At 45.3% G+C, this 23584-nt stretch overlaps 1 protein-coding gene across 1 annotated transcript in view; it reads left to right on the forward strand.

Annotated features, from left to right (window-relative positions):
• Positions 1-22215, forward strand: part of LOC140468579 (calsequestrin-1-like) — a 348864-nt gene extending 326649 nt beyond the window's left edge. Inside the window, exons 6-11 of the mRNA XM_072564668.1 lie at positions 9634-9764; positions 10470-10515; positions 11288-11342; positions 17194-17294; positions 18196-18270; positions 21770-22215. Of these exons, the coding sequence (XP_072420769.1) occupies positions 9634-9764; positions 10470-10515; positions 11288-11342; positions 17194-17294; positions 18196-18270; positions 21770-22000 (639 nt within the window). The 3' untranslated portion in view covers positions 22001-22215. The remainder of the gene's footprint in view (positions 1-9633; positions 9765-10469; positions 10516-11287; positions 11343-17193; positions 17295-18195; positions 18271-21769) is intronic.
• Positions 22216-23584: the final 1369 nt, after the last annotated feature.

Raw genomic sequence — 23584 nt, forward strand, 5'->3', positions numbered from 1 at the left:
GATTGTATGGAATTGAGGGAGTGGTGATTGTATTGAATTGAGGGAGCGGTGATTGTATTGAATTGACGGAGCATTGATTGTATTCAATTGAGGGAGCAGCGATTGTATTGAATTGAGGGAGCGGTGATTGTATGGAATTGAGGGAGTGGTGATTGCATGGAATTGAGGGAGCGGTGATTGTGTTGAATTGAGTGAGCAGTGATTGTATTGAATTGAGGGAGTGGTGATTGTATTGAATTGAGGGAGCAGTGATTGTATTGAATTGAGGGAGTGGTGATTGTATTGAATTGAGGGTGTGGTGATTGTATTGAATTGAGGGAGGGGTGATTGTATTGAATTGAGGGAGTGGTAACTATATTGAATTGAGGGACTGGTGATTTTGACTTGAGAATGGTGATTGTACTCAATTGTGAGAGATGGAATGGTATTGAATTGAGGGAGCGGTGATTGTGATCAATTGAGGGAGCAGTGATTGTATTGAATTGAGGGAGCGATGATTATATTCAATTGAGGGAGCGGTGAGTGTATTGAATTGAGGGAGTGGTAATTGTGTTGAATTGAGGGAGCAGCGATTGTATTGAATTGAGGGAGCGGTGAATATACTGAATTGAGGGAGTGGTGATTGTATTGAATTGAGGGAGCGGTGATTGTATTGAATTGAGGGAGCGGTGATTGTATGGAATTGAGGGAGCGGTGATTGTATAGAATTGAGGGAGTGGTGATTGTATTGAATTGAGGGCGCAGTGACTGTGTTGAATTGAGTAAGTGGTGATTGTATTGAATTGAGGGAGCAGTGATTGTATTGAATTAAGGGAGCGGTGAGTGTAATGAATTGAGGGAGTGGTAATTGTGTTGAATTGAGGGAGCAGCGGTTGTATTGAATTGAGGGAGCGGTGATTATACTGAATTGAGGGAGCAGTGATAGTATTGAATTGAGGGAGCAGTGATTGTATTGAATTGAGGGAGTGGTGAGTGTATTGAAAAGAAGGAGTGGAGATTGTATTGAATTGAGGGAGCAGTGATTGTATTGAATTGAGGGAGTGGAAATATATTGAATTGAGGGAGGGGTGATTTTGACTTGAGAGTGGTGATTGTACTCAATTGTGAGAGAGGGAATTGTATTGAATTGAGGGAGCAGTGATTGCAATCAATTGAGGGAGCTGTGATTGTATTGAATTGAGGGAGCAGTGATTGTATTGAATTGAGGGAGTGGTAATTGTGTTGAATTGAGGGAGCGGCGATTGTATTGAATTGAGGGAGCGGTGATTATACTGAATTGAGGGAGCAGTGATAGTATTGAATTGAGGGAGCAGTGATTGTATTGAATTGAGGGAGTGGTGAGTGTATTGAAAAGAGGGAGTGGAGATTGCATTGAATAGTGGGAGCAGTGATTGTATTGAATTGAGGGAGCGGTGATTGTATTGAATTGACGGAGTGGTAATTGTATTGAAAAGAGGGAGTGGGGATTGTATTGAATGGAGGGAGCGGTGATTGTATTGAATTGAGGGAGTGGTGATTGTATTGCATTCAGGGAGTGGTGATTGTATTGAATTGAGGGAGTGGTGATTGTATTCAATTGAGGGAGCAGTGATTGTATTGAATTGAGGGAGTGGTGATTGTATTGCATTCAGGGAGTGGTGATTGTATTGAATTGAGTGAGCAGTGATTGTATTGAATTGAGGGAGCGGTGATTGTATTCAATTGAGGGAGCAGTGATTGTATTGAATTGAGTGAGCGGTGATTGTATTGAATTGAGGGAGCAGTGATTATATTGAATTGAGGGAGCAGTGATTGTATTGAGTTGTGGGAGCAGTGATTATATTGAATTGAGGGAGCAGTGATTGTATTGAGTTGAGGGAGCGGTGAGTGTATTGAATTGAGGGAGCAGTGATTATATTGAATTGAGGGAGCAGTGATTGTATTGAGTTGAGGGAGCGGTGAGTGTATTGAATTGAGGGAGCAGTGATTATATTGAATTGAGGGAGCAGTGATTGTATTGAGTTGAGGGAGCGGTGAGTGTATTGAAAAGAGGGAGCGGTGATTGTCTTGAAATAAGTGAGCAGTGATTGTATTAAATTGAGGGTGCGGCTATTGTATTGAACTGAGGGATTGTATTGAATTCAGAGAGTGATAATTGTATTGAATTGAGGGTGTGGTGACTGTCATGAATTGAGGGTGCCGTGATTATATTGAGGGAGTGGTGGTTGAATTGAATTGAGGGAGTGATGATTGTATTGAATTGAGGGCGCAGTGACTGTGTTGAATTGAGTAAGTGGTGATTGTATTGAATTGAGGGAGCAGTGATTGTATGGAATTGAGGGAGCAGTGATTGTATTGAATTGAGGAAACGGTGATTGTATTGAATTGAGGGAGTGGTGATTGTATTGAATTGAGGGAGCGGTGATTGTATGGAATTGAGGGAGCAGTGATTGTATTAAATTGAGGGAGAGATGATTGTATGGAATTGAGGGAGTGGTGATTGTATTGAATTGAGGGAGCAGTGATTGTATTCAATTGAGGGAGCAGCGATTGTATTGAATTGAGGGAGCGGTGATTGTATGGAATTGAGGGAGCGGTGATTGTGTTGAATTTAGTGAGCAGTGATTGTATTGAATTGAGGGAGGGGTGATTGTATTGAATTGAGGGAGCAGTGATTGTATTGAATTGAGGGAGTGGTAATTGTATTGAATTGAGGGAGTGGTAACTATATTGAATTGAGGGAGCGGTGATTTTGACTTGAGAGTGGTGATTGTACTCAATTGTGAGAGAGGGAATGGTATTGAATTGAAGGAGCGGTGATTGTGATCAATTGAGGGAGCAGTGATTGTATTGAATTGAGGGAGCAGTGATTGTATTGAATTGAGGGAGTGATGATTGTATTCAATTGAGGGAGCGGTGAGTGTAATGAATTGAGGGAGTGGTAATTGTGTTGAATTGAGGGAGCAGCGATTGCATTGAATTGAGGGAGTGGTGATTATACTGAATTGAGGGAGCAGTGATAGTATTGAATTGAGGGAGTGGTGATTGTATTGAATTGAGGGAGTGGTGAGTGTATTGAAAAGAAGGAGTGGAGATTGTATTGAATTGAGGGAGCAGTGATTGTATTGAATTGAGGGAGCAGTGATTGTATTGAATTGAGGGAGTGGTGAGTGTATTGAAAAGAGGGAGTGAAGATTGTATTGAATTGAGAGAGCAGTGATTGTATTGAATTGAGGGAGCGGTGATTGAATTAAATTGAGGGAGCAGTGATTGTATTAAATTGAGGGAGCGGTGATTGTATTGTATTGAGGGAGCGGTGATTGAATTAAATTGAGGGAGCAGTGATTGTATTAAATTGAGGGAGCGGTGATTGTATTGAATTGAGGGAGTGGTGATTGTACTGAATTGAGGGAGCAGTGATTGTATTGAATTGAGGGAGCAGTGATTGTATTGAATCGATGGAGTGGTAATTGTATTGAAAAGAGGGAGTGGGGATTGTATTGAATTGAGGGAGCGGTGATTGTATTGAATTGAGGGAGTGGTGATTGTATTGTATTCAGGGAGTGGCGATTGTATTGAATTGAGGGAGTGGTGATTGTATTGAATTGAGGGAGAGGTAATTATATTGAATTGAGGGAGTGGTGATTGTATTGAATTGAGGGAGTGGTGATTGTATTGAATTGAGGGAGAGGTAATTATATTGAATTGAGGGAGTGGTGATTGTATTGATTTGAGGGAGTGGTAATTATATTGAATTGAGGGAGCGGTGATTGTATTGAATTGAGGGAGTGGTAATTATATTGAATTGAGAGAGCAGTGATTGTATTGATTTGAGGGAGTGGTAATTATATTGAATTGAGGGAGCAGTGATTGTATTGAATTGAGGGAGGGGTGATTGTATTGAATTGAGGGAGAGGTAATTATATTGAATTGAGGGAGTGGTGATTGTATTGATTTGAGGGAGTGGTAATTATATTGAATTGAGGGAGGGGTGATTTTGACTTGAGAGTGGTGATTGTACTCAATTGTGAGGGAGGGAATTGTATTGAATTGAGGGAGCGGTGATTGTGATCAATTGAGGGAGCAGTGATTGTATTGAATTGAGGGAGCGATGATTGTATTCAATTGAGGGAGCGGTGAGTGTATTGAATTGAGGGAGTGGTAATTGTGTTGAATTGAGGGAGCAGCGATTGTATTGAATTGAGGGAGCGGTGATTATACTGAATTGAGGGAGTGGTGATTGTATTGAATTGAGGGAGCGGTGATTGTATTGAATTGATGGAGCAGTGATTACATTGACGTGAGAGAGGGATATTTTATAGAATTAAGGAAGTGGTGGTTGTATTGAATTGAGGGAGTGGTGATTGTATTCAATTGAGGGAGAGGTAATTATATTGAATTGAGGGAGCAGTGACTGTGATAAATTGAGGGAGCAGTGATTGTATTGAATTGATGTATCAGTGATTATATTGAATTCTGGGAGCAATGTTTGCATTGAATTCAAAGAGTGGTAATTGTATTGAATTGAGGGTGTGGTGACTGTTATGAATTGAGGGAGCAGTGATTATATTGAGGGAGTGGTGATTGTATTGAATTGATGGATCGGTGATTATATTGAATTCTGGGAGCAGCAATTATATTAAATTGAGGGAGTGGTTATTGAATTGAATTGAGGGTGTGGTGATTGTATTGAATTGAGGGAGTGATGATTGTATTGAATTGAGGGAGCAGTGATTGTACTGAATTGAGGAAGTGATGATTTTATTGAATTAAGAGAACAGTGATTGTATTGGATTGAGAGAGAGAGAATTGTATTGAATTGAGGGAGCAGTGATTATATTGAGGGAATGGTGATTGAAATGAATTAAGAGAGTGATGATTGTACTGAATTGAGGAATGATTGATTGTGTTGAATTGACAGAGCTATGATTGTATTGAATTGAGAGAGAGAGAATTGTATTGAATTGAGTGAGCAGTGATTGTATTGAAGTGAGAGAGATGTTTTTATTGAATTGAGGGATTGGTGATTGAATTGAATTGAGGGAGCAGTGATTGTATTAAATTGAGAGAGCGGTGATTGTATTAAATTGAGGGAAATGTAATTATATTGAAATGAGAGAGCAGTCATTGAATTGAATTGAGAGAGTAATGATTGTAACAAATTGAGGGAACAGTGTTCACATTGAATTGAGAGAGCAATTTTTGTGATGAATTGACAGAATGGTGATTGTATTGAATTGATGGAACGGTCATGGTATTGAATTGAGGGAGCAGTAATTGTATTGAATTGAGGGAGCAGTGATTTTGACTTGAGAGTGGTGATTGTATTCAATTGTGGGAGAGGTAATTATAATGAATTGAGGGAGCAGTGATAGTATTGAATTGAGGGAGTGGTGATTGTATTGAATTGAGGGAGAGATAATTATATTGAATTGAAGGAGTGGTGATTGTATTGAATTGAGGGAGTGGTAATTATATTGAATTGAGGGAGCAGTGATTGTATTGAATTGAGGGAGTGGTGATTGTATTGAATTGAGGGAGAGGTAATTATATTGAATTGAGGGAGTGGTGATTGTATTGAATTGAGGGAGAGGTAATTATATTGAATTGAAGGAGTGGTGATTGTATTGAATTGAGGGAGTGGTAATTGTATTGAATTGAGGGAGCAGTGATTTTTGACTTGAGAGTGGTGATTGTATTCAATTGAGGGAGAGGTAATTATATTGAATTGAGGGAGCAGTGATTGTATTGAATTGAGGGAGTGGTGATTGTATTGAATTGAGGGAGAGGTAATTATATTGAATTGAGGGAGTGGTGATTGTATTGAATTGAGGGACTGGTAATTGTATTGAATTGAGGGAGCAGTAATTGTATTGAATTGAGGGAGCAGTGAATTTGACTTGAGAGTGGTGACTGTATTCAATTGTGGGAGAGGTAATTATATGGAATTGAGGGAGCAGTGATAGTATTGAATTGAGGGAGTGGTGATTGTATTGAATTGAGGGAGAGATAATTATATTGAATTGAAGGAGTGGTGATTGTATTGAATTGAGGGAGTGGTAATTGTATTGAATTGAGGGAGAGATAATTATATTGAATTGAAGGAGTGGTGATTGTATTGAATTGAGGGAGTGGTAATTGTATTGAATTGAGGGAGCAGTAATTGTATTGAATTGAGGGAGCGGTGATTTTGACTTGAGAGTAGTGATTGTGCTCAATTGTGGGAGAGGGAATTGTATTGAATTGAGGGAGCGGTGATTGTGATCAATTGAGGGAGCGGTGATTGTATTGAATTGAGGGAGTGGCGATTGTATGGAATTGAGGGAGTGGTGATTGCACTGAATTGAGTGAGCAGTGATTGTATTGAATTGTGGGAGCTGTGATTGTATTGAATTGAGGGAGCGGTGATTGTATTGAATTGAGGGAGCAGTGATTGTATTGAATTGTCGGAGCTGTGATCGTATTGAATTCAGGGAGCAGTGATTGTATTGTATTGAGGGAGCGGTGATTGAATTAAATTGAGAGAGCAGTGATTGTATTAAATTGAGGGAGTGGTGATTGTACTGAATTGAGTGAGCAGTGATTGTATTGAATTGAGGAGCAGTGATTGTATTAAATTGAGTGAGCAGTGATTGTATTGCATTGAGGGAGCAGTGTTTGTATTGAATTGAGGTAGCAGTGATTGTATTGAATTGAGGGAGCAGTGATTGTATTGAATTGAGGGAGTGGTGATTGTATTGAATTGAGGGAGCAGTGATTGTATTGAATTCAGAAAGTGATAATTGTATTAAATTGAGGGTGTGGTGACTGTCATGAATTCAAGGAGCAGTGATTACATTGAGGGAGTGGTGGTTGAATTGAATTGAGGGAGCGGTGATTGTATTAAATTGAGGGAGCAATGATTGTATGGAATTGAGGGAGCAGTGATTACATTGAATTGAGAGAGCAGTGATTGTATTGATTTGAGGGAGTGGTAATTGTATTGAATTGAGGGAGCGGTGATTTTGACTTGAGAGTAGTGATTGTGCTCAATTGTGGGAGAGGGAATTGTATTGAATTGAGGGAGCGGTGATTGTGATCAATTGAGGGAGCAGTGATTGTATTGAATTGAGGGAGCGATGATTGTATTCAATTGAGGGAGTGGTAATTGTATTGAATTGAGGGAGTGGTAATTGTGTTGAATTGAGGGAGCAGCGATTGTATTGAATTGAGTGAGCGGTGATTATACTGAATTGAGGGAGCAGTGATAGTATTGAATTGAGGGAGCAGTGATAGTATTGAATTGAGGGAGCAGTGATTGTATTGAATTGAGGGAGTGGTGATTGTATTGCATTCAGGGAGTGGTGATTGTATTGAATTGAGTGAGCAGTGATTGTATTGAATTGAGGGAGCGGTGATTGTATTCAATTGAGGGAGCAGTGATTGTATTGAATTGTGGGAGCTGTGATCGTATTGAATTCAGGGAGCAGTGATTGTATTGTATTGAGGGAGCGGTGATTGAATTAAATTGAGGGAGCAGTGATTGTATTAAATTGAGGGAGTGGTGATTGTACTGAATTGAGTGAGCAGTGATTGTATTGAATTGAGGGAGCAGTGATTGTATTAAATTGAGTGAGCAGTGATTGTATTAAATTGAGAGAGCGGTGATTGTATTGCATTGAGGGAGCAGTGTTTGTATTGAATTGAGGTAGCAGTGATTGTATTGAATTGAGGGAGCAGTGATTGTATTGAATTGAGGGAGTGGTGATTGTATTGAATTGAGGGAGCAGTGATTGTATTGAATTCAGAAAGTGATAATTGTATTAAATTGAGGGTGTGGTGACTGTCATGAATTCAAGGAGCAGTGATTACATTGAGGGAGTGGTGGTTGAATTGAATTGAGGGAGCGGTGATTGTATTAAATTGAGGGAGCAATGATTGTATGGAATTGAGGGAGCAGTGATTACATTGAATTGAGAGAGCAGTGATTGTATTGATTTGAGGGAGTGGTAATTGTATTGAATTGAGGGAGCGGTGATTTTGACTTGAGAGTAGTGATTGTGCTCAATTGTGGGAGAGGGAATTGTATTGAATTGAGGGAGCGGTGATTGTGATCAATTGAGGGAGCAGTGATTGTATTGAATTGAGGGAGCGATGATTGTATTCAATTGAGGGAGTGGTAATTGTATTGAATTGAGGGAGTGGTAATTGTGTTGAATTGAGGGAGCAGCGATTGTATTGAATTGAGTGAGCGGTGATTATACTGAATTGAGGGAGCAGCGATAGTATTGAATTGAGGGAGCAGTGATAGTATTGAATTGAGGGAGCAGTGATTGTATTGAATTGAGGGAGTGGTGATTGTATTGCATTCAGGGAGTGGTGATTGTATTGAATTGAGTGAGCAGTGATTGTATTGAATTGAGGGAGCGGTGATTGTATTCAATTGAGGGAGCAGTGATTGTATTGAATTGAGTGAGCAGTGATTGTATTGAATTGAGGGAGCAGTGATTGTATTGAATTGAGTGAGCAGTGATTGTATTGAATTGAGGGAGCAGTGATTGTATTGAATTGAGGGAGCAGTGATTGTATTGAATTGAGGGAGCAGTGATTGTATTGAGTTGAGGGAGTGGTGATTATATTGAATTGAGGGAGCAGTGATTGTATTGAGTTGAGGGAGCGGTGAGTGTATTGAAAAGAGGGAGCGGTGATTGTCTTGAAATAAGTGAGCAGTGATTGTATTAAATTGAGGGTGCGGCTATTGTATTGAACTGAGGGATTGTATTGAATTCAGAGAGTGATAATTGTATTGAATTGAGGGAGTGGTGACTGTCATGAATTGAGGGAGCAGTGATTATATTGAGGGAGTGGTGGTTGAATTGAATTGAGGGAGCAGTGATTGTATTAAATTGAGGGGGCGGTGATTGTATTGAATTGAGGGAGTGGTGATTGTATTGAATTGAGGGAGTGGTGATTGTATTGAATTCAGAGAGTGATAATTGTATTGAATTGAGGGTGTGGTGACTGTCATGAATTGAGGGAGCAGTGATTATATTGAGGGAGTGGTGGTTGAATTGAATTGAGGGAGCAGTGATTGTATTAAATTGAGGGTGCGGTGATTGTATTGAATTGAGGGAGTGGTGATTGTATTGAATTGAGGGAGTGGTGATTGTAATGAATTAAGAGAGTGAAGGTTGTACTGAATTGAGGAAGAGATGGTTTTATTGAATTGAGAGAGCTGTGATTGTATCGAATTGAGAGAGTGATAATTGCATTGAATTGAGGGAGAGATAATTGTATTGAATTGAGGGAGTGGTGATTGTATTGAATTGATGAATCAGTGATTATATTGAATTGAGAGAGTGGTGATTGTATCGAATTGAGAGAGTGATGATGGTATTGAATTGAGGGAGTGATGAATGTTTTTGTAGTAAATGGAATGATGACGTGGTTTAATCGGAGATGACTAATCGTTGTTGTTGAATTGAGATTTGTTTTCGGTGATGTGTATGACGACATACTAACGTTGAGCTGAGGTACAATGGCAGATTGAAGTTTCGGCCAGTTCCTGTTGTAAAAGTGAAACAAGGTTTTAATGGACTGACCCAATCATCAGAGTTCACCCTTTCTGTGAGACTGCATCATTCTGTGATTGACCTGGATCTCTCTGTCCCACAGGTAGCAAATGATCTTGATCTGAAATTGAACCAAATTGATTTCTACGAGCCATTTATGGATGAATCTGACACATTGCCAGGAAAGACACAAACAGAGAAAGAAATTGTAGATTATGTGAACAAGCATAAAAGGTAACGAAACCAGCAACAGCTCACTGCTGGGAGTGAGAGAGGGAGCTTTACTCTGGATCTAACCCCGTGCTGTCCCTGTCCTGGGAGGGTTTGGTGGGGTGAGAGTGTAGAGAGAGCTTTACTCTGGATCTAACCCCGTGCTGTCCCTGTCCTGGGAGGGTTTGATGGGGGACAGTGTAGAGGGAGCTTTACTCTGGATCTAACCCCGTGCTGTCCCTGTCCTGGGAGTGTTTGATGGGGGGACAGTGTAGAGGGATCTTTACTCTGTATCTAACCCCGTGCTGTCCCTGTCCTGGGAGTGTTTGATGGGGGACAGTGTAGAGGGAGCTTTACTCTGTATCTAACCCCGTGCTGTCCCCGTCCTGGGAGTGTTTGATGGGGGACAGTGTAGAGAGAGCTTTACTCTGTATCTAACCCTGTGCTGTCCCTGTCCTGGGAGTGTTTGATGGGGGACAGTGTAGAGAGAGCTTTACTCTGTATCTAACCCCGTGCTGTCCCTGTCCTGGGAGGGTTTGATGGGGGACAGTGTGGTGGGTACTGTCCTCTGTATCTCACCCCGTGCTGTCCCTGTCCCTGGGAGTGTTTGATGGGGGGACAGTGTAGAGGGAGCTGTACTGTGTATCTGAGCGTGTGCTGCTCACTGTGTTTGAGGTGATGTTGTGTTGCTGTCTCTGACAGTCATGCTGATGTTGTGTATCATTTCAGAGCCACTCTCAGGAAGTTGAAGCCTGATAGCATGTATGAAACCTGGGTAAGTGTCAGTGTCTCCTGCTCCTTCCCTTCGTGGTTGTCCCTTTGCTCTGCTGTCACTGCCCAGGACCTGCGGGGTAGTTGACCTTTGACTAACCCTCGTGATTGTCGCGAGGTCAGCCAGGGGCACCTCAGAGAACAGGAGTCCCCTGAGTGGGGGCTGTTATCCCGGGCCAATCAGGGAGCCCTGGCTGATAGATCTAAACAGGCTGGTCAGAGGTTCTGTTCACTCTGAGAGCAGGGTCTGAGGGAGCCGGGTCAGTGTCAGGGACTCTCCGCGGGTAAATACAGGGAGACAGCGTACTGGAATTATTCTACTAACCTCACTGAAATCTCACTGACATTTCTTTTCACTCTGTCTCTCTCTTTCGCTCTTCCTCTGTCACTCTCTCTCTCTCTCTCTTTCCATCTGTCTCTCTCTCTCTCTTTCCATCTGTTTGATTCTCTGTCTGTCTCCCTCTCTCTGTCTCTCTGTCTCTCTCTTTCTGTCTCGCTCTCTTTCCCTGTCTCTCTCTCTGTCTCTCTCTGCCCGTGTCTCTCTCTCCCCTCCCTCCCCTGTTTCTCTCTCTCTCTCTCTCTCTCTCTCCCCCGTCTCTCCTGCTCTCCCTTTCTCCATCTCCCCCCTCTCTCCACCGTTTCTCTCTCTCTCTCTCTCTCCTCCTACTTCTTCCCCCCTCTCTCTCCCCCTCTCTCTCTCTCTCCCCCCCACCTCTCCCACTCCTCCCTCTCTCCCCCTCCCCCCTCTCTCCCCGTATCTCTCTCTCTCTCTCCAGGAGGACGATATAAACGGAATACACATTGTGGTCTTTGCAGAGGAAGATGATGCAGGTGAGATTCCCAGAGACTGGAATGTGTGGATACCAAGGAGTGGACCATGTGGTGGTGACGCAGGGGGGGGGTGTTCGAATCACAGCTATTCCACTATGTTGCCAGGGCATTCCTCAGCCCGGACTGCGCTGGGGTGGGCCACGTTCAGAGAGGGGAGCACCGGATCCCAAAGCAGGAGGAGGCCATTCGGCCCCTCGACGTTGCTCTGCCATTGCGGCCGATCCTAACACCCATCACTCATTAACCGTCGATCTCCTCTGTAACTTTACTCAGTGTCCTGACGTATCCTGTGCCCTGGGGGATTGAATCCTCAGATTGGCCCTTTGGCGGGGGTCGGGGGTGGGGTGTGGGGTCCGTGTTATTTTTTTTATTTAAAAATCGGACAAGAGGTAAGCGCGGAAACCACAAAACCCAAAAAAGCCCTCGCAGAGTTTGGAATCCAGGAGAGGCTGGAAGAACACAGCAAGCCAGGCAGCGCCAGGAGGTGGAGAAGACAAGGTCTTGAGTATAACTACAGAGACGCTTCTCCACATCGGGGACGTGTCGATGAGCATCCCACCCAGGACCGCACGGGGTGGTGGGGGAGGAGGGGGGAGTGGGGGGGGGGGGGGTGGGCTGACTGAACCTCCCGCTCTCCGCCCATTTCAATCCCCCTTCCCTCTCCCTTTCCGACGTGACCATCCACAATGGACCAAACCGAAAACTGGAGGAACGAGGCCTCACCTTCCGCCTGGGAGGCCCGGGGGGACTCAACACTGGATTCGGCGATTTCGGATAGCCTCCCCTTTGCCATTCCCCTGACTCCCTTCCCATGCCCCTCCACCAACCCCCTTCCCCCCCCCCCCCCCCCCACTTCCCTGTCACCAACCGGGTCCATTGCTCCCATTGACCCAACCCCAGGCCGTACCCTCAGCCTGTCTTCACTTCGCCACCCCCTTTATCTGCAGCTCCCCCTCACCTGAAGAAAGGTCACACCCGAAACGTCTCCTTGATGCTGCCTGGCCTCTCGCCTGTCTGTCTACCAGGTGGGAGCGGCCAGAGCCCTTCCCTCAGGGGACAGTAGTGCACCGGATGGGTTTTCCCTGACACGGTCATCCCGAGAGCCTTCATCCCCAGACATTTCCTGAATCCAAATGCCACCATCTGCCGGGGCGGGATCCAAACCGGGGTCCCCCGCCTGTGTCTCTGGGACGAACACTCCAGCGATAATACCGCCTCCCCTTAAACCCCCTTATCCTGTCGCTTACGATGCTGAAGGAACTGGGGTCCAGGGAGGATTGGTTCCAGAATCAAACGTCAATCTGAGTGACAGTGATAATGAAGTTAAGAATCCCACAACGCCAGGTTATAGTCCAACGGGATTAATTGGACGCGCGAGCTTTCGGAGCGTCGCTCCCTCACGTTGTGGGATTTTTAACTTTGTACACCCCGGTCCAACACTGGCGTCTCCAAATAGTGATAATGAAGTTATTATTTAGCGTCCTGAAAAAACCCCAGGGAAGGAATCTGCCATCCTCACCCGGTCTGGGCCTACACGTGACTCCAGACCCACTCCAACCTGGTTGACCGCCAACTGCCCTCTGGGTAATTAGGGACGGGTAATAATTGCTGAGTCTAGCCAGAGAAGACTCCATCCTGTGAAAAGACAAATTAAAAAGAAAGGGGTTCAGGGACATAATTCTTTGAAGTTTGTGTCACATGTAGACAGAGCGGGGGGGGGGGGGTTAAGGTGTTTAGCACGCTTGCTCAGTCCTTGGAGTACAGGAGTTGGGGATGCCATGTTGGGGTTGTACAGGACATTGGTGAGGTCTCGTCTGGAGCACTGTGTCCAGTTCCGGGCGCCCTGTTACAGGAAGGAGATGATTAACCCAGAGAGGGTTCAGAAGGGATTTACCAGGAGGTTGCTGGGGATGGAGAGTTTTAAGGGGAGGCAGGTTAGGCTGAGACTTTGTTTCCCCTGGAGCGTCGGAGGCTGAGGGGCGACCTTATAGAGGTTTATAAAAATCATGAGGGGCATGGATAGGATAAATAGGCAAGGTCTTTTCCCCTGAGGTGGGGGGAATTCAAGATGAGGTCGCGCATTCTTAAGGTGAGAGGAGAAAGATTTATAAAAGACGCGAGGGGCAAATATTTTACGCAGAGGGTGGTTCGTGTGAGGAATGACTGGGCAAAGGAACTTGTGGGTGTGGGTACAGTGACGGTGTTTCAAAGACATTTGGGATAAGGACGTGAACAGGAAAGGGTTTGGGAGGGCTATGGGCCTGGCGGGACTAGGTTAGCTTGGGGATTCTGGTCGGCTTGGATTAGTTAGGCCGAAGGGTCTGCCTCTGTGCTGACTGACTCCATGAATCGGTTAGGCCTGGATGACGGCATTGGAGGGAGATTGGAGAAGACCAATCCCCGGGGGATGGAGGGGACTGCCTGATGGAGGGGAGTAGGTCGGGTCCGTACTCACTGGAGTTGAGGAGAATCGGAGGTGACCTTCTTGAAATGTCAAGGCCGAGAGGGATTTTTAGTCAGGAAGGGGCGTCGAGGGGAAAAGGCAGGAAAGTGGGGCTGAGGATCATCGGGAATGTTCGAGAGTGAGGGGCAAGTTGTTTTACACAGAGAGTGGGGGGAGGGTGGAACACGCTGCTAAGGGAGTGTGGGGGCTGCTGGGGACAGATACGACAGGGGTGTTAAAGGGGCTTTGAGATGGATATGCAAGGATTGGAGGGATATGGTCCAGGGGTGGGCAGAAGGGATTAGTTTAGTTCAGCGTCATGGCCGACGCCGTACTGTTCAGCATCCTCAGGGCGGAGCGGTCCTGATGGTTTGATTGGCCGACATATGGCTTCAACTAAGCAGAGGCAGTCCCTGCCAATCCCTGGAATGGCGGGACGCTCCGATCGGGAGAGGCGGAGCGGCTTTGATTGACGTTCCCTGGAGCAGAGAAGGGCGAGGGAGCGGCCATATTGAAAAGCAGCCCCCATTGTACCCACCCAACCCAAACCCACTCCAAACCATCTTCCATCTTGCAGTGGCGTGTTGCAGAGAGGGGAGGGAGCGGGGAGACGTCAACTCTCAGAGACCTGAGAGAGATTCTCTGCAGGCACTGGCCCTCCGGGAGAGACACACAGCCGCCTGTTACTTGAGTTTACCCGAGAGTCAGATGGAGGGCACTTTGAGAATTAGGGCCTTTCGGATTCTAGATGTCAGGTCAATGTGAACCCATCACGTGGGTGCTCAAAGCAGCCAATCAATTCCTTGTGTTCCAATCTCCAGGAAGGGATCCCATTTCACTGACACTTCCCCAGCCAGCTCCCAAACTGCTGCGGGCTTACCCCACACAATCCATGTCTGAGGTTGGCCCATTTCGCAGTCTATATCCCAAACTCCTCCTAAACCCAGTGGGATTGGCCCCAATACAAAGAGAATTATCATCAATGGTCATACATTCACCATTATTCAAGAGACAGGTAAACAGAGACCTGAACTGTACACGGTGCTCCAAGTGTGGTCTAACTGAGGGATACGGAGACCAGAACTGTGCACGGTGCTCCAAGTGTGGTCTAACTGAGGGATACCGAGACCAGAACTGTGCACGGTGCTCCAAGTGTGGTCTAACTGAGGGATACCGAGACCAGAACTGTGCACGGTGCTCCAAGTGTGGTCTAACTGAGGGATACGGAGACCAGAACTGTGCACGGTGCTCCAAGTGTGGTCTAACTGAGGGATACAGAGACCAGAACTGTACACGGTGCTCCAAGTGTGGTCTAACTGAGGGATACGGAGACCAGAACTGTGCACGGTGCTCCAAGTGTGGTCTAATTGAGGGATATAGAGACCAGAACTGTGCACGGTGCTCCGAGTGTGGTCTAACTGAGGGATACGGAGACCGGAACTGTACACGGTGCTCCAAGTGTGGTCTAACTGAGGGATACGGAGACCAGAACTGTGCACGGTGCTCCAAGTGTGGTCTAATTGAGGGATATAGAGACCAGAACTGTGCACGGTGCTCCAAGTGTGGTCTAACTGAGAGATATGGAGACCAGAACTGTACACGGTGCTCCAAGGGTGGTCTAACTGAGGGATATAGAGACCAGAACTGTGCACGGTGCTCCAAGTGTGGTCTAACTGAGGGATACGGAGACCAGAACTGTGCACGGTGCTCCAAGTGTGGTCTAACTGAGGGATACAGAGACCAGAACTGTGCACGGTGCTCCAAGTGTGGTCTAACTGAGGGATACAGAGACCAGAACTGTACACGGTGCTCCAAGGGTGGTCTAACTGAGGGATACGGAGACCAGAACTGTGCACGGTGCTCCAAGTGTGGTCTAACTGAGGGATACAGAGACCAGAACTGTACACGGTGCTCCAAGGGTGGTCTAACTGAGGGATACGGAGACCAGAACTGTACACGGTGCTCCAAGTGTGGTCTAACTGAGGGATATAGAGACCAGAACTGTGCACGGTGCTCCAAGGGTGGTCTAACTGAGGGATACGGAGACCAGAACTGTGTACGGTGCTCCAAGTGTGGTCTAACTGAGGGATACGGAGACCAGAACTGCGCACGGTGCTCCAAGTGTGGTCTAACTGAGGGATACGGAGACCAGAACTGTGTACGGTGCTCCAAGTGTGGTCTAACTGAGGGATACGGAGACCGGAACTGTACACGGTGCTCCGAGTGTGGTCTAACTGAGGGATACAGAGACCAGAACTGTGCACGGTGCTCCAAGTGTGGTCTAACTGAGGGATACGGAGACCAGAACTGTGCACGGTGCTCCAAGTGTGGTCTAACTGAGGGATACAGAGACCAGAACTGTGCACGGTGCTCCAAGTGTGGTCTAACTGAGGGAGACAGAGACCAGAACTGTGCACGGTGCTCCGAGTGTGGTCTAACTGAGGGATATAGAGACCAGAACTGTGCACGATGCTCCAAGTGTGGTCTAACTGAGGGATATGGAGACCAGAACTGTGCACGGTGCTCCAAGTGTGGTCTAACTGAGGGATACGGAGACCAGAACTGTGCACGGTGCTCCAAGTGTGGTCTAACTGAGGGATACAGAGACCAGAACTGTGCACGGTGCTCCAAGTGTGGTCTAACTGAGGGATACGGAGACCGGAACTGTGCACGGTGCTCCGAGTGTGGTCTAACTGAGGGATACGGAGACCAGAACTGTACACGGTGCTCCAAGTGTGGTCTAAATGAGGGATACAGAGACCAGAACTGTACACGGTGCTCCAAGTGTGGTCTAACTGAGGAATACGGAGACCAGAACTGTACACGGTGCTCCAAGTGTGGTCTAACTGAGGGATACGGAGACCAGAACTGTGCACGGTGCTCCGAGTGTGGTCTAACTGAGGGATACAGAGACCAGAACTGTGCACGGTGCTCCAAGTGTGGTCTAACTGAGGGATACAGAGACCAGAACTGTGCACGGTGCTCCAAGTGTGGTCTAACTGAGGGATACGGAGACCAGAACTGTGCACGGTGCTCCAAGTGTGGTCTAACTGAGGGATACCAGGCTGGTGAGTTGTGTTTCAGGTCTGGGTCATTGCTGGACACTGGGGGGGGAGATGTGGAGTGTGGTTTGGTTGGATCGAGCAGGGCTGTCTTCTGGAGTGCAGGGCGGGGGTAGGGAATGGGATGTTTCCTCACCCCACCCACCCCTAGGTCTTTCTTCCCATTTTATTCCTTTATTTATCTTGGTTGTACGCCAGACTTTGTCCCTCGGTACCGCCATGCCTGGGATGGCAGCACTGTCCTCCTGTATTTCTGTGCTCCAGCGCACCTGCCATGGTAAGCTAACGCCTACTCTCTCTCTCTCTCTCTCTCTCTCTCTGCCTTGCTTTGGCCTCCCGTCCCCAGACGGCTACGAGTTCCTCGAGGTCGTGAAGGAGGTGGCTGAGGATAACACCGACAACCCAGACCTGAGCATCATCTGGATCGATCCGGAGGACTTCCCGCTGGTAACAACCCCCTCCCCCCCCCCACCCCCAACCATGCACGTTCCCCTCCCCCACTATCCCCCCCACCTCATTTCCGCCCCATACCCAAACCATACTTTGTGACTCACCTCCAACCACCCCCTCATCACCCATTCACCACCCCCCCCCCCACCCACCCCACCACCTCTTGTTGGCCAATTCCCCATCCTCCCCTTGCCCCCTTCCTCACCCCTCCACCCCACCGCTCTCCCCATTGGTCTTCCCCATGCCGCGCCATCGTGCATTTTCAAGCCAAGAAGATGTGCCAGGATGCCAGGCAGAGGGTGTATCTCTGTACTGCCAGTCGGTGTCCCCCTTACCTGAAGCGTCCAGGCTATCCCACTTAGGATTGGGGGGGGGGGGGGGGGGGGAGGGCGCGATTGGGTGCCTGTGGTCAGTAGGCCTCAGCTGTCCAGTGATATAACACTGGACTCTTCCATTCCAGAATGGCATCGTACCCGCGCCCCATGGGACTATCCCACTTGGGGAGGGCTGGCAGGTGAATACATGGTCAAATAAAATAACCCTCGATTCTGTCATTCACAGATTCAGTGTCCATTGTTTTGTGGTCTGGCCCTGGAACGTCCCATCCAATGAGAGGGGGTGATGTACTTGCAATGGGATAACCCATGGCTACCCCAGTTAGGGTAGACCCTCCATGCTGGGGAGGGAAGAGTTTTGGTTACATCCAGCGATACACTCCCGGACTGTCCCACTCAAGAAGGGTGGCGACTCGGACAGCTCAGTGTCTCTGGAGTCTGTCTCCTCCTCTTCCTCCCATCCCCCCTCCCCACCCCACAGTCACAAGCTTATGATCAGAATTCCACAAACCAAGCAACGATCAGATCTGTGGAGTGAGCAGCTTCCATTTCTTCTTTTACAGTTGAACCCTTACTGGGAGAAGACATTTGATATCGATCTCTCTGAGCCCCAGATTGGGGTGGTCAATGTCACAGATGTAAGTATTTCCCAATTTAGAGACTGGAGGTTGAAATCAGAGCTAAACTGGATTCAGAGATTAAAGATTAACTTCAAGGTTGATTGGGGTTCAGGAATTTGAGATTGAATTCATGACAGATTTCAATTCAGAAATTTGAGATTGAATTCATGACAGATGTTAATTCAGAAATTTGAGATTGAATTCATGAGCGATTTCAATTCAGAAATTTGAGATTGAATTCATGACAGATTTCAATTCAGAAATTTGAGATTGAATTCATGACAGATGTTAATTCAGAAATTTGAGATTGAATTCATGAGCGATTTCAATTCAGGAATTTGAGATTGAATTCATGACAGATTTCAATTCAGAAATTTGAGATTGAATTCATGAGAGATTTCAATTCAGAAATTTGAGATTGAATTCATGACAGATGTCAATTCAGAAATTTGAGATTGAATTCATGACAGATTTCAATTCAGAAATTCATGATTGATCTAGATACATGGCTTGGATGTTCAGATGTTGATTAAAGGCTTTAAAAAACCAAATTCAGAATTGTTTTGGAATCAGGGTTCAGGTTGAATTCAGACTAATTGGGTTCAAGGATTAGTGATTGTTTTCAGGAATGATTTATATTCAGGGTTAAGAGATTAACTTCAGAATTGATCATGATTCAGAGACCAGAGATTATATTTAGGCATCAAACATTGAATTCAGGAATGATCTGGAATTAAGAATTTGAAATTGAATTCAGGATTGATATGGACTCAAGAATTTGAGATTGAATTCAGGTTTGACCTCGATTCAAGAATTGGAGATTAAAATCAGGAATGATCCAGATTCAGGAATTTGCAATTTCAATTTACTATTAATCTGTTTGCAGGGCTTAGAGATTGAATTCAAGGTTGATCTGGTATCTTTGATTAGCAATTTAATTGTGGAAGTAATTGGGATTCAAGGATTAGAGACAGAATTGGATTGAATTCAAGAATTAAAAATCTGAAACAGATTTGATCTTGAATGAAGAATTAAGGACTGAATTCAGGACTAATCGTGACAGTCACAATGCCAGATCTGACTACCAACTGTAAGGTACGATCTGGTTATGGATCGATAACCTTTATTTTTGTTCGATAGACAAAAGATGAGATCCTGTAGGACCAGTTAGGAAAATAAAGCCACACAGTTCATGAGTTCAGAACAAACAAGCAATATTAATGTACTTTACAATGTTGGGAAAGGGTGATACAATTTACAACACATCTACAAACTAATTTGAACACTCAGAACTAGCATGTCATAAAGGTGGCCAAATCACAGTGTTGGAAACCCTGGACCCGAGCAAGGTAGATCCCCCCAACTTTCTCAGTGACTCCCCCCAGAAGTCAATCACACCGCTGATCATCGAAACTCATTCGTATTCGAATGTGGGATCGCGTTTGCTGATCTGTGTGGATCAGCACTACACTGTTTCCACTACACTCCAGCTCTGATTCATCATCATCACTCCAGCTTTTCACCGACAGCTAGCTGCACCAGGCTGGAGCTATACCCTGGGCTTTTCTGAGATCTAATCGTGTTCAGTTGTAGCAAGCAGATAGAGTTGTACAGCATGGAAACAAACCCTTCGGTCCAACCAATCCTTGCTGACCAGGTTCCTAACTAAATCTAGTCCCATTTGCCAGCATTTGCCTCATGTCCCTCTAAACCTTTCCTATTCATATCCCCATCCAGATGCCTTTTAAATATTGTAACCATATCCTGCATTTAACACTTCCTCTGGCAGCTCCTTCCATATACACATCACCCTCTGCGTGAAATCGTTGACTCCCAGGTCCCTTTTAAATCTTTCCCCTCTCACCTTCAACCTATGCACTCCAGTTTTGAACTCCCCCACCCCGGGTAAAACATATCGCTGCTATTCACTTTATGTTCCTTGTGATTTTATAAACCTCTATAATGTCACACCTCAACCTCCCGTGCTCCAGGGAAAAGAAGTCTCAGCCCACCCCCACCTCTCCTTATAACTCAAACCCTCCAGTCTCGGTAACATCCTGGTAAATCTTTTTCTGCACCCTCTTCAATTTAATAATATCCTTCCAGTAACAGGGTGACCAGAACTGGACACAGTGCTCCAAAAGTGCAGCAACTTACGGGCTTTACAACAGACCCATTCTCTCAACTACACTGAAGTAACGATGGTCCAAGGGGTTTTCAAGGCTCCTCATAGTTTCTGCCCACACCAGTCTCCAGTATTTCTTCTGAGTCCGGACTCTTCCCTGCAGAATAGCGAAAAATCAGCATTCCGAACGTGTACTGACCAGTCCTGTATCTTGCCAAAGAAACATCATCCCAGGATTAATTTTTGCTGACCTTTCAACTGTTATGAATGACCCAGTGAACAAACCCCTCCAACTATCTCCCTACGAGATTAAGTTCCGCCACCCATCTGCTTTTGAAAGTCAATGTTTACGCGTTTCAAAAGCTCTCAGGATAAGGAAACAATCAACTCCTTTGCAAATGCAAGCACGACTGATCTCGATTCGGTGATTAGAGCCCGGATTCAGTTTAATTTGAAATCAGGGACTCAATGTTGAATTCAGTTTTGGTTTGGGAGTCAGGGATGAGAGATTGGATTGAGAATTCATTAAAAATTGGTAAGGTCAGGAGCAAAGTCAGAATCTAGAACTAGCGATTTAATTTATGTTTGGAGGTTTAGAATCAAGGATGGATATTCAATTCAGTATTTATCTGAAATAATGCAGGATTAGAGGGTGAATTCATGATTGTGTTGAAGTCAGAGACACAAGAAGGAATTAGAATCTAATCTTATTATTGAAATCAGGATGGATCTCGGATCAGAGATTGATTCCAGGATTAAGCTAAATTCAGGGATCAGAAATCATATTGAATTCTGGATTAGAGACTGAATTCAGGTTTAAGGATTTAGAATCTAGAACAGGAATTTTCTTCCAAATTGAAGACTTGGAGTTAGAAATTAGGAACTGAATTCAGAATTGAAGACGGAACATCTGAACTTTGAAATTAAGCTCAGGTTTACAAATTTAGAATCAGTGGTGAGAAATTCACACTGGAATTGAAAGCTTAAGAGTTGACTGAGAAGTGAGTAGACTGAATGATAAGAAACTGAATTCAGAATTTAAGACATGCATGTGAGATTCAGAAAGGAATTTGAAATTGAAGATTTAGAATCTGAAAATAGGATTTGAAATCAGGTTGAAAATTTAGAATCAAGGATGATGAATTTAATTCAGGTTTGAAGATTTAAAGAGGAATAAGGAATCGACTTCAGGGTTGAGTATTTAGAATCTGGAATTAGGAATTGAATTCAGGATTTAATATTTAGAAGCTGGGAATTAGGATTTGAATTCAAGATTGGATATTTCGACTGAGGGACGAGGAATTGAATTCAGGCTTGAAGATTCAGAGATATTAGGCATTGAATTCCTTGTTTGTTTTTTGGGATGACTATCCCCTTGTATTCGCCCCGCAGGCTGACAGTGTCTGGCTCGACATGGACGAAGATGACTTACCGAGTGCTGATGAGTTGGAGGATTGGATTGAGGATGTTCTTTCTGGTGAGGTAAACACCGAAGATGATGACGACGACGACGACGATGATGATGATGATGACGATGATGACGATGACGACGATGACGATGACGACGATGACGATGACGATGATGATGACGACGATGACGATGATGATGATGACGACGAGTAATTTAACACCCACGTCACCAATCCTCAATTTGATGCCAACGATCGCCAACCTATTTATTGCCAACAACAAAAAAACCTGGCTCTGATCTATAGTGTCTCCTTTTTTTTTCTATCTGTAAATCTATATAACTTTAACATTTTCTATTGAAAAACAAATCAATATACAATCTTGCTGGAATGGGGAAAAAAAAATACAGAGAACAAAAGTGAACCAAATGCAAACTGTCTTGCCTATTGTGTCTCCCAGGCCCTGCCACGTCAATCGAGAGATAGATCCTATCTGTTAGAAATGGCACTGAAATCGCAAATGTGACACCCTTTATTGACACTGGGGCCACACAACATACTTGAGGAAAGCTGTAGGTCATGAAAAAGGAGGGAAAGTCGTGATACACGTGAGAAACACCGCGTAGTCATAGTCAGACAGCGCGGAAACAGACCCTTCGGCCCAACTAGTCAATGTCAACCATGATCTCAAACTGCCTGCCTGCTCCTGACCTATATCCCTCCCAACCCTTTCCTGTTCATGACGTTACCCAAATGTCACTGTAACCCGCACCCACCACTTCCTCAGGAAGTTCATTCCGCACGCGCACCACCCTCTGTGGAAAAAAAGAATCTCTCTCCTCTCACCTTAAGAATGTGCTACTTCATCTTGAATTCCCCCTGACCCCAGGGGAAAAGACCTTGCCTATTTACCCTATCCATGCCCCTTGTGATTTTATAAACCTCTATAAGGTCACCCCTCAGCCTCCCGACGCGCCAGGGGGAAAAAAGGTCCCAGGCTCTCCTGAGAACTCAAACCTCAACCCCACATTCCTGCACATTCCCGATAACCTTTCACTCCCCCTCGCGCTAATGGAGTATCTATCTGGCTCTGCCTTCAAAATATGCATTCGCTGCCTTGTTAGGAAGGGAATCCCAAAGACTCTCAACCCTCAAGGAAAGAAAAATGGTTCCTCATCTCTGTTTTTAAATGTACCCCCCACCCCCCCCCCCCGTTCTTAAATTCAGACCCTCCGCTCCATCCCATCCACACCCAACCTGTGAAGTCCCCTCTGTTTGAATTCAGACACCTCCGTAACTTCTGAATTCCAGACAATACGTCCCTAGCCTACCGAGTCTCCCCTCATACAGCAATCTGCTCGATCCCGGTATAAATTTTCTTTGCACAGCTTCCGATGTATTAATGTAAGTGCAGTTACCAGTACTGTACACTGTACTGTATTGTACAACAGGAGTAAAGAGTACTGGGCTAATGGTTAGATTCTTGGCAGTGTAGATGAGCAGAGAGATCTCAGTATCCATGTACATAGATCCCTGAAGGTTGCCATCCAGGTTGATAGAGTTGTTGGAAGGCATATGGTGTGTTAGCTTTTATTGGTAAAGGGATTGAGTTTTGGAGCCACAAGGTCATGTTGTAGCTGGACAAAACTTTGGTGTGACTGCACTTGGAGTACTGCATACAGTTCTGGTCACTGCATTATAGGAAGGATGTGGAAGCTTTGGAAAGGGTTCACAGGAGGTTTACTAGGATGTTACCTGGTATGGAGGGAAGGTCTTATGAGGAAAGGCTGGGGGACTT

The sequence above is a fragment of the Chiloscyllium punctatum genome, chromosome 47 (genome assembly GCF_047496795.1).
Source record: "Chiloscyllium punctatum isolate Juve2018m chromosome 47, sChiPun1.3, whole genome shotgun sequence".
Lineage (NCBI taxonomy): Eukaryota > Metazoa > Chordata > Chondrichthyes > Orectolobiformes > Hemiscylliidae > Chiloscyllium > Chiloscyllium punctatum.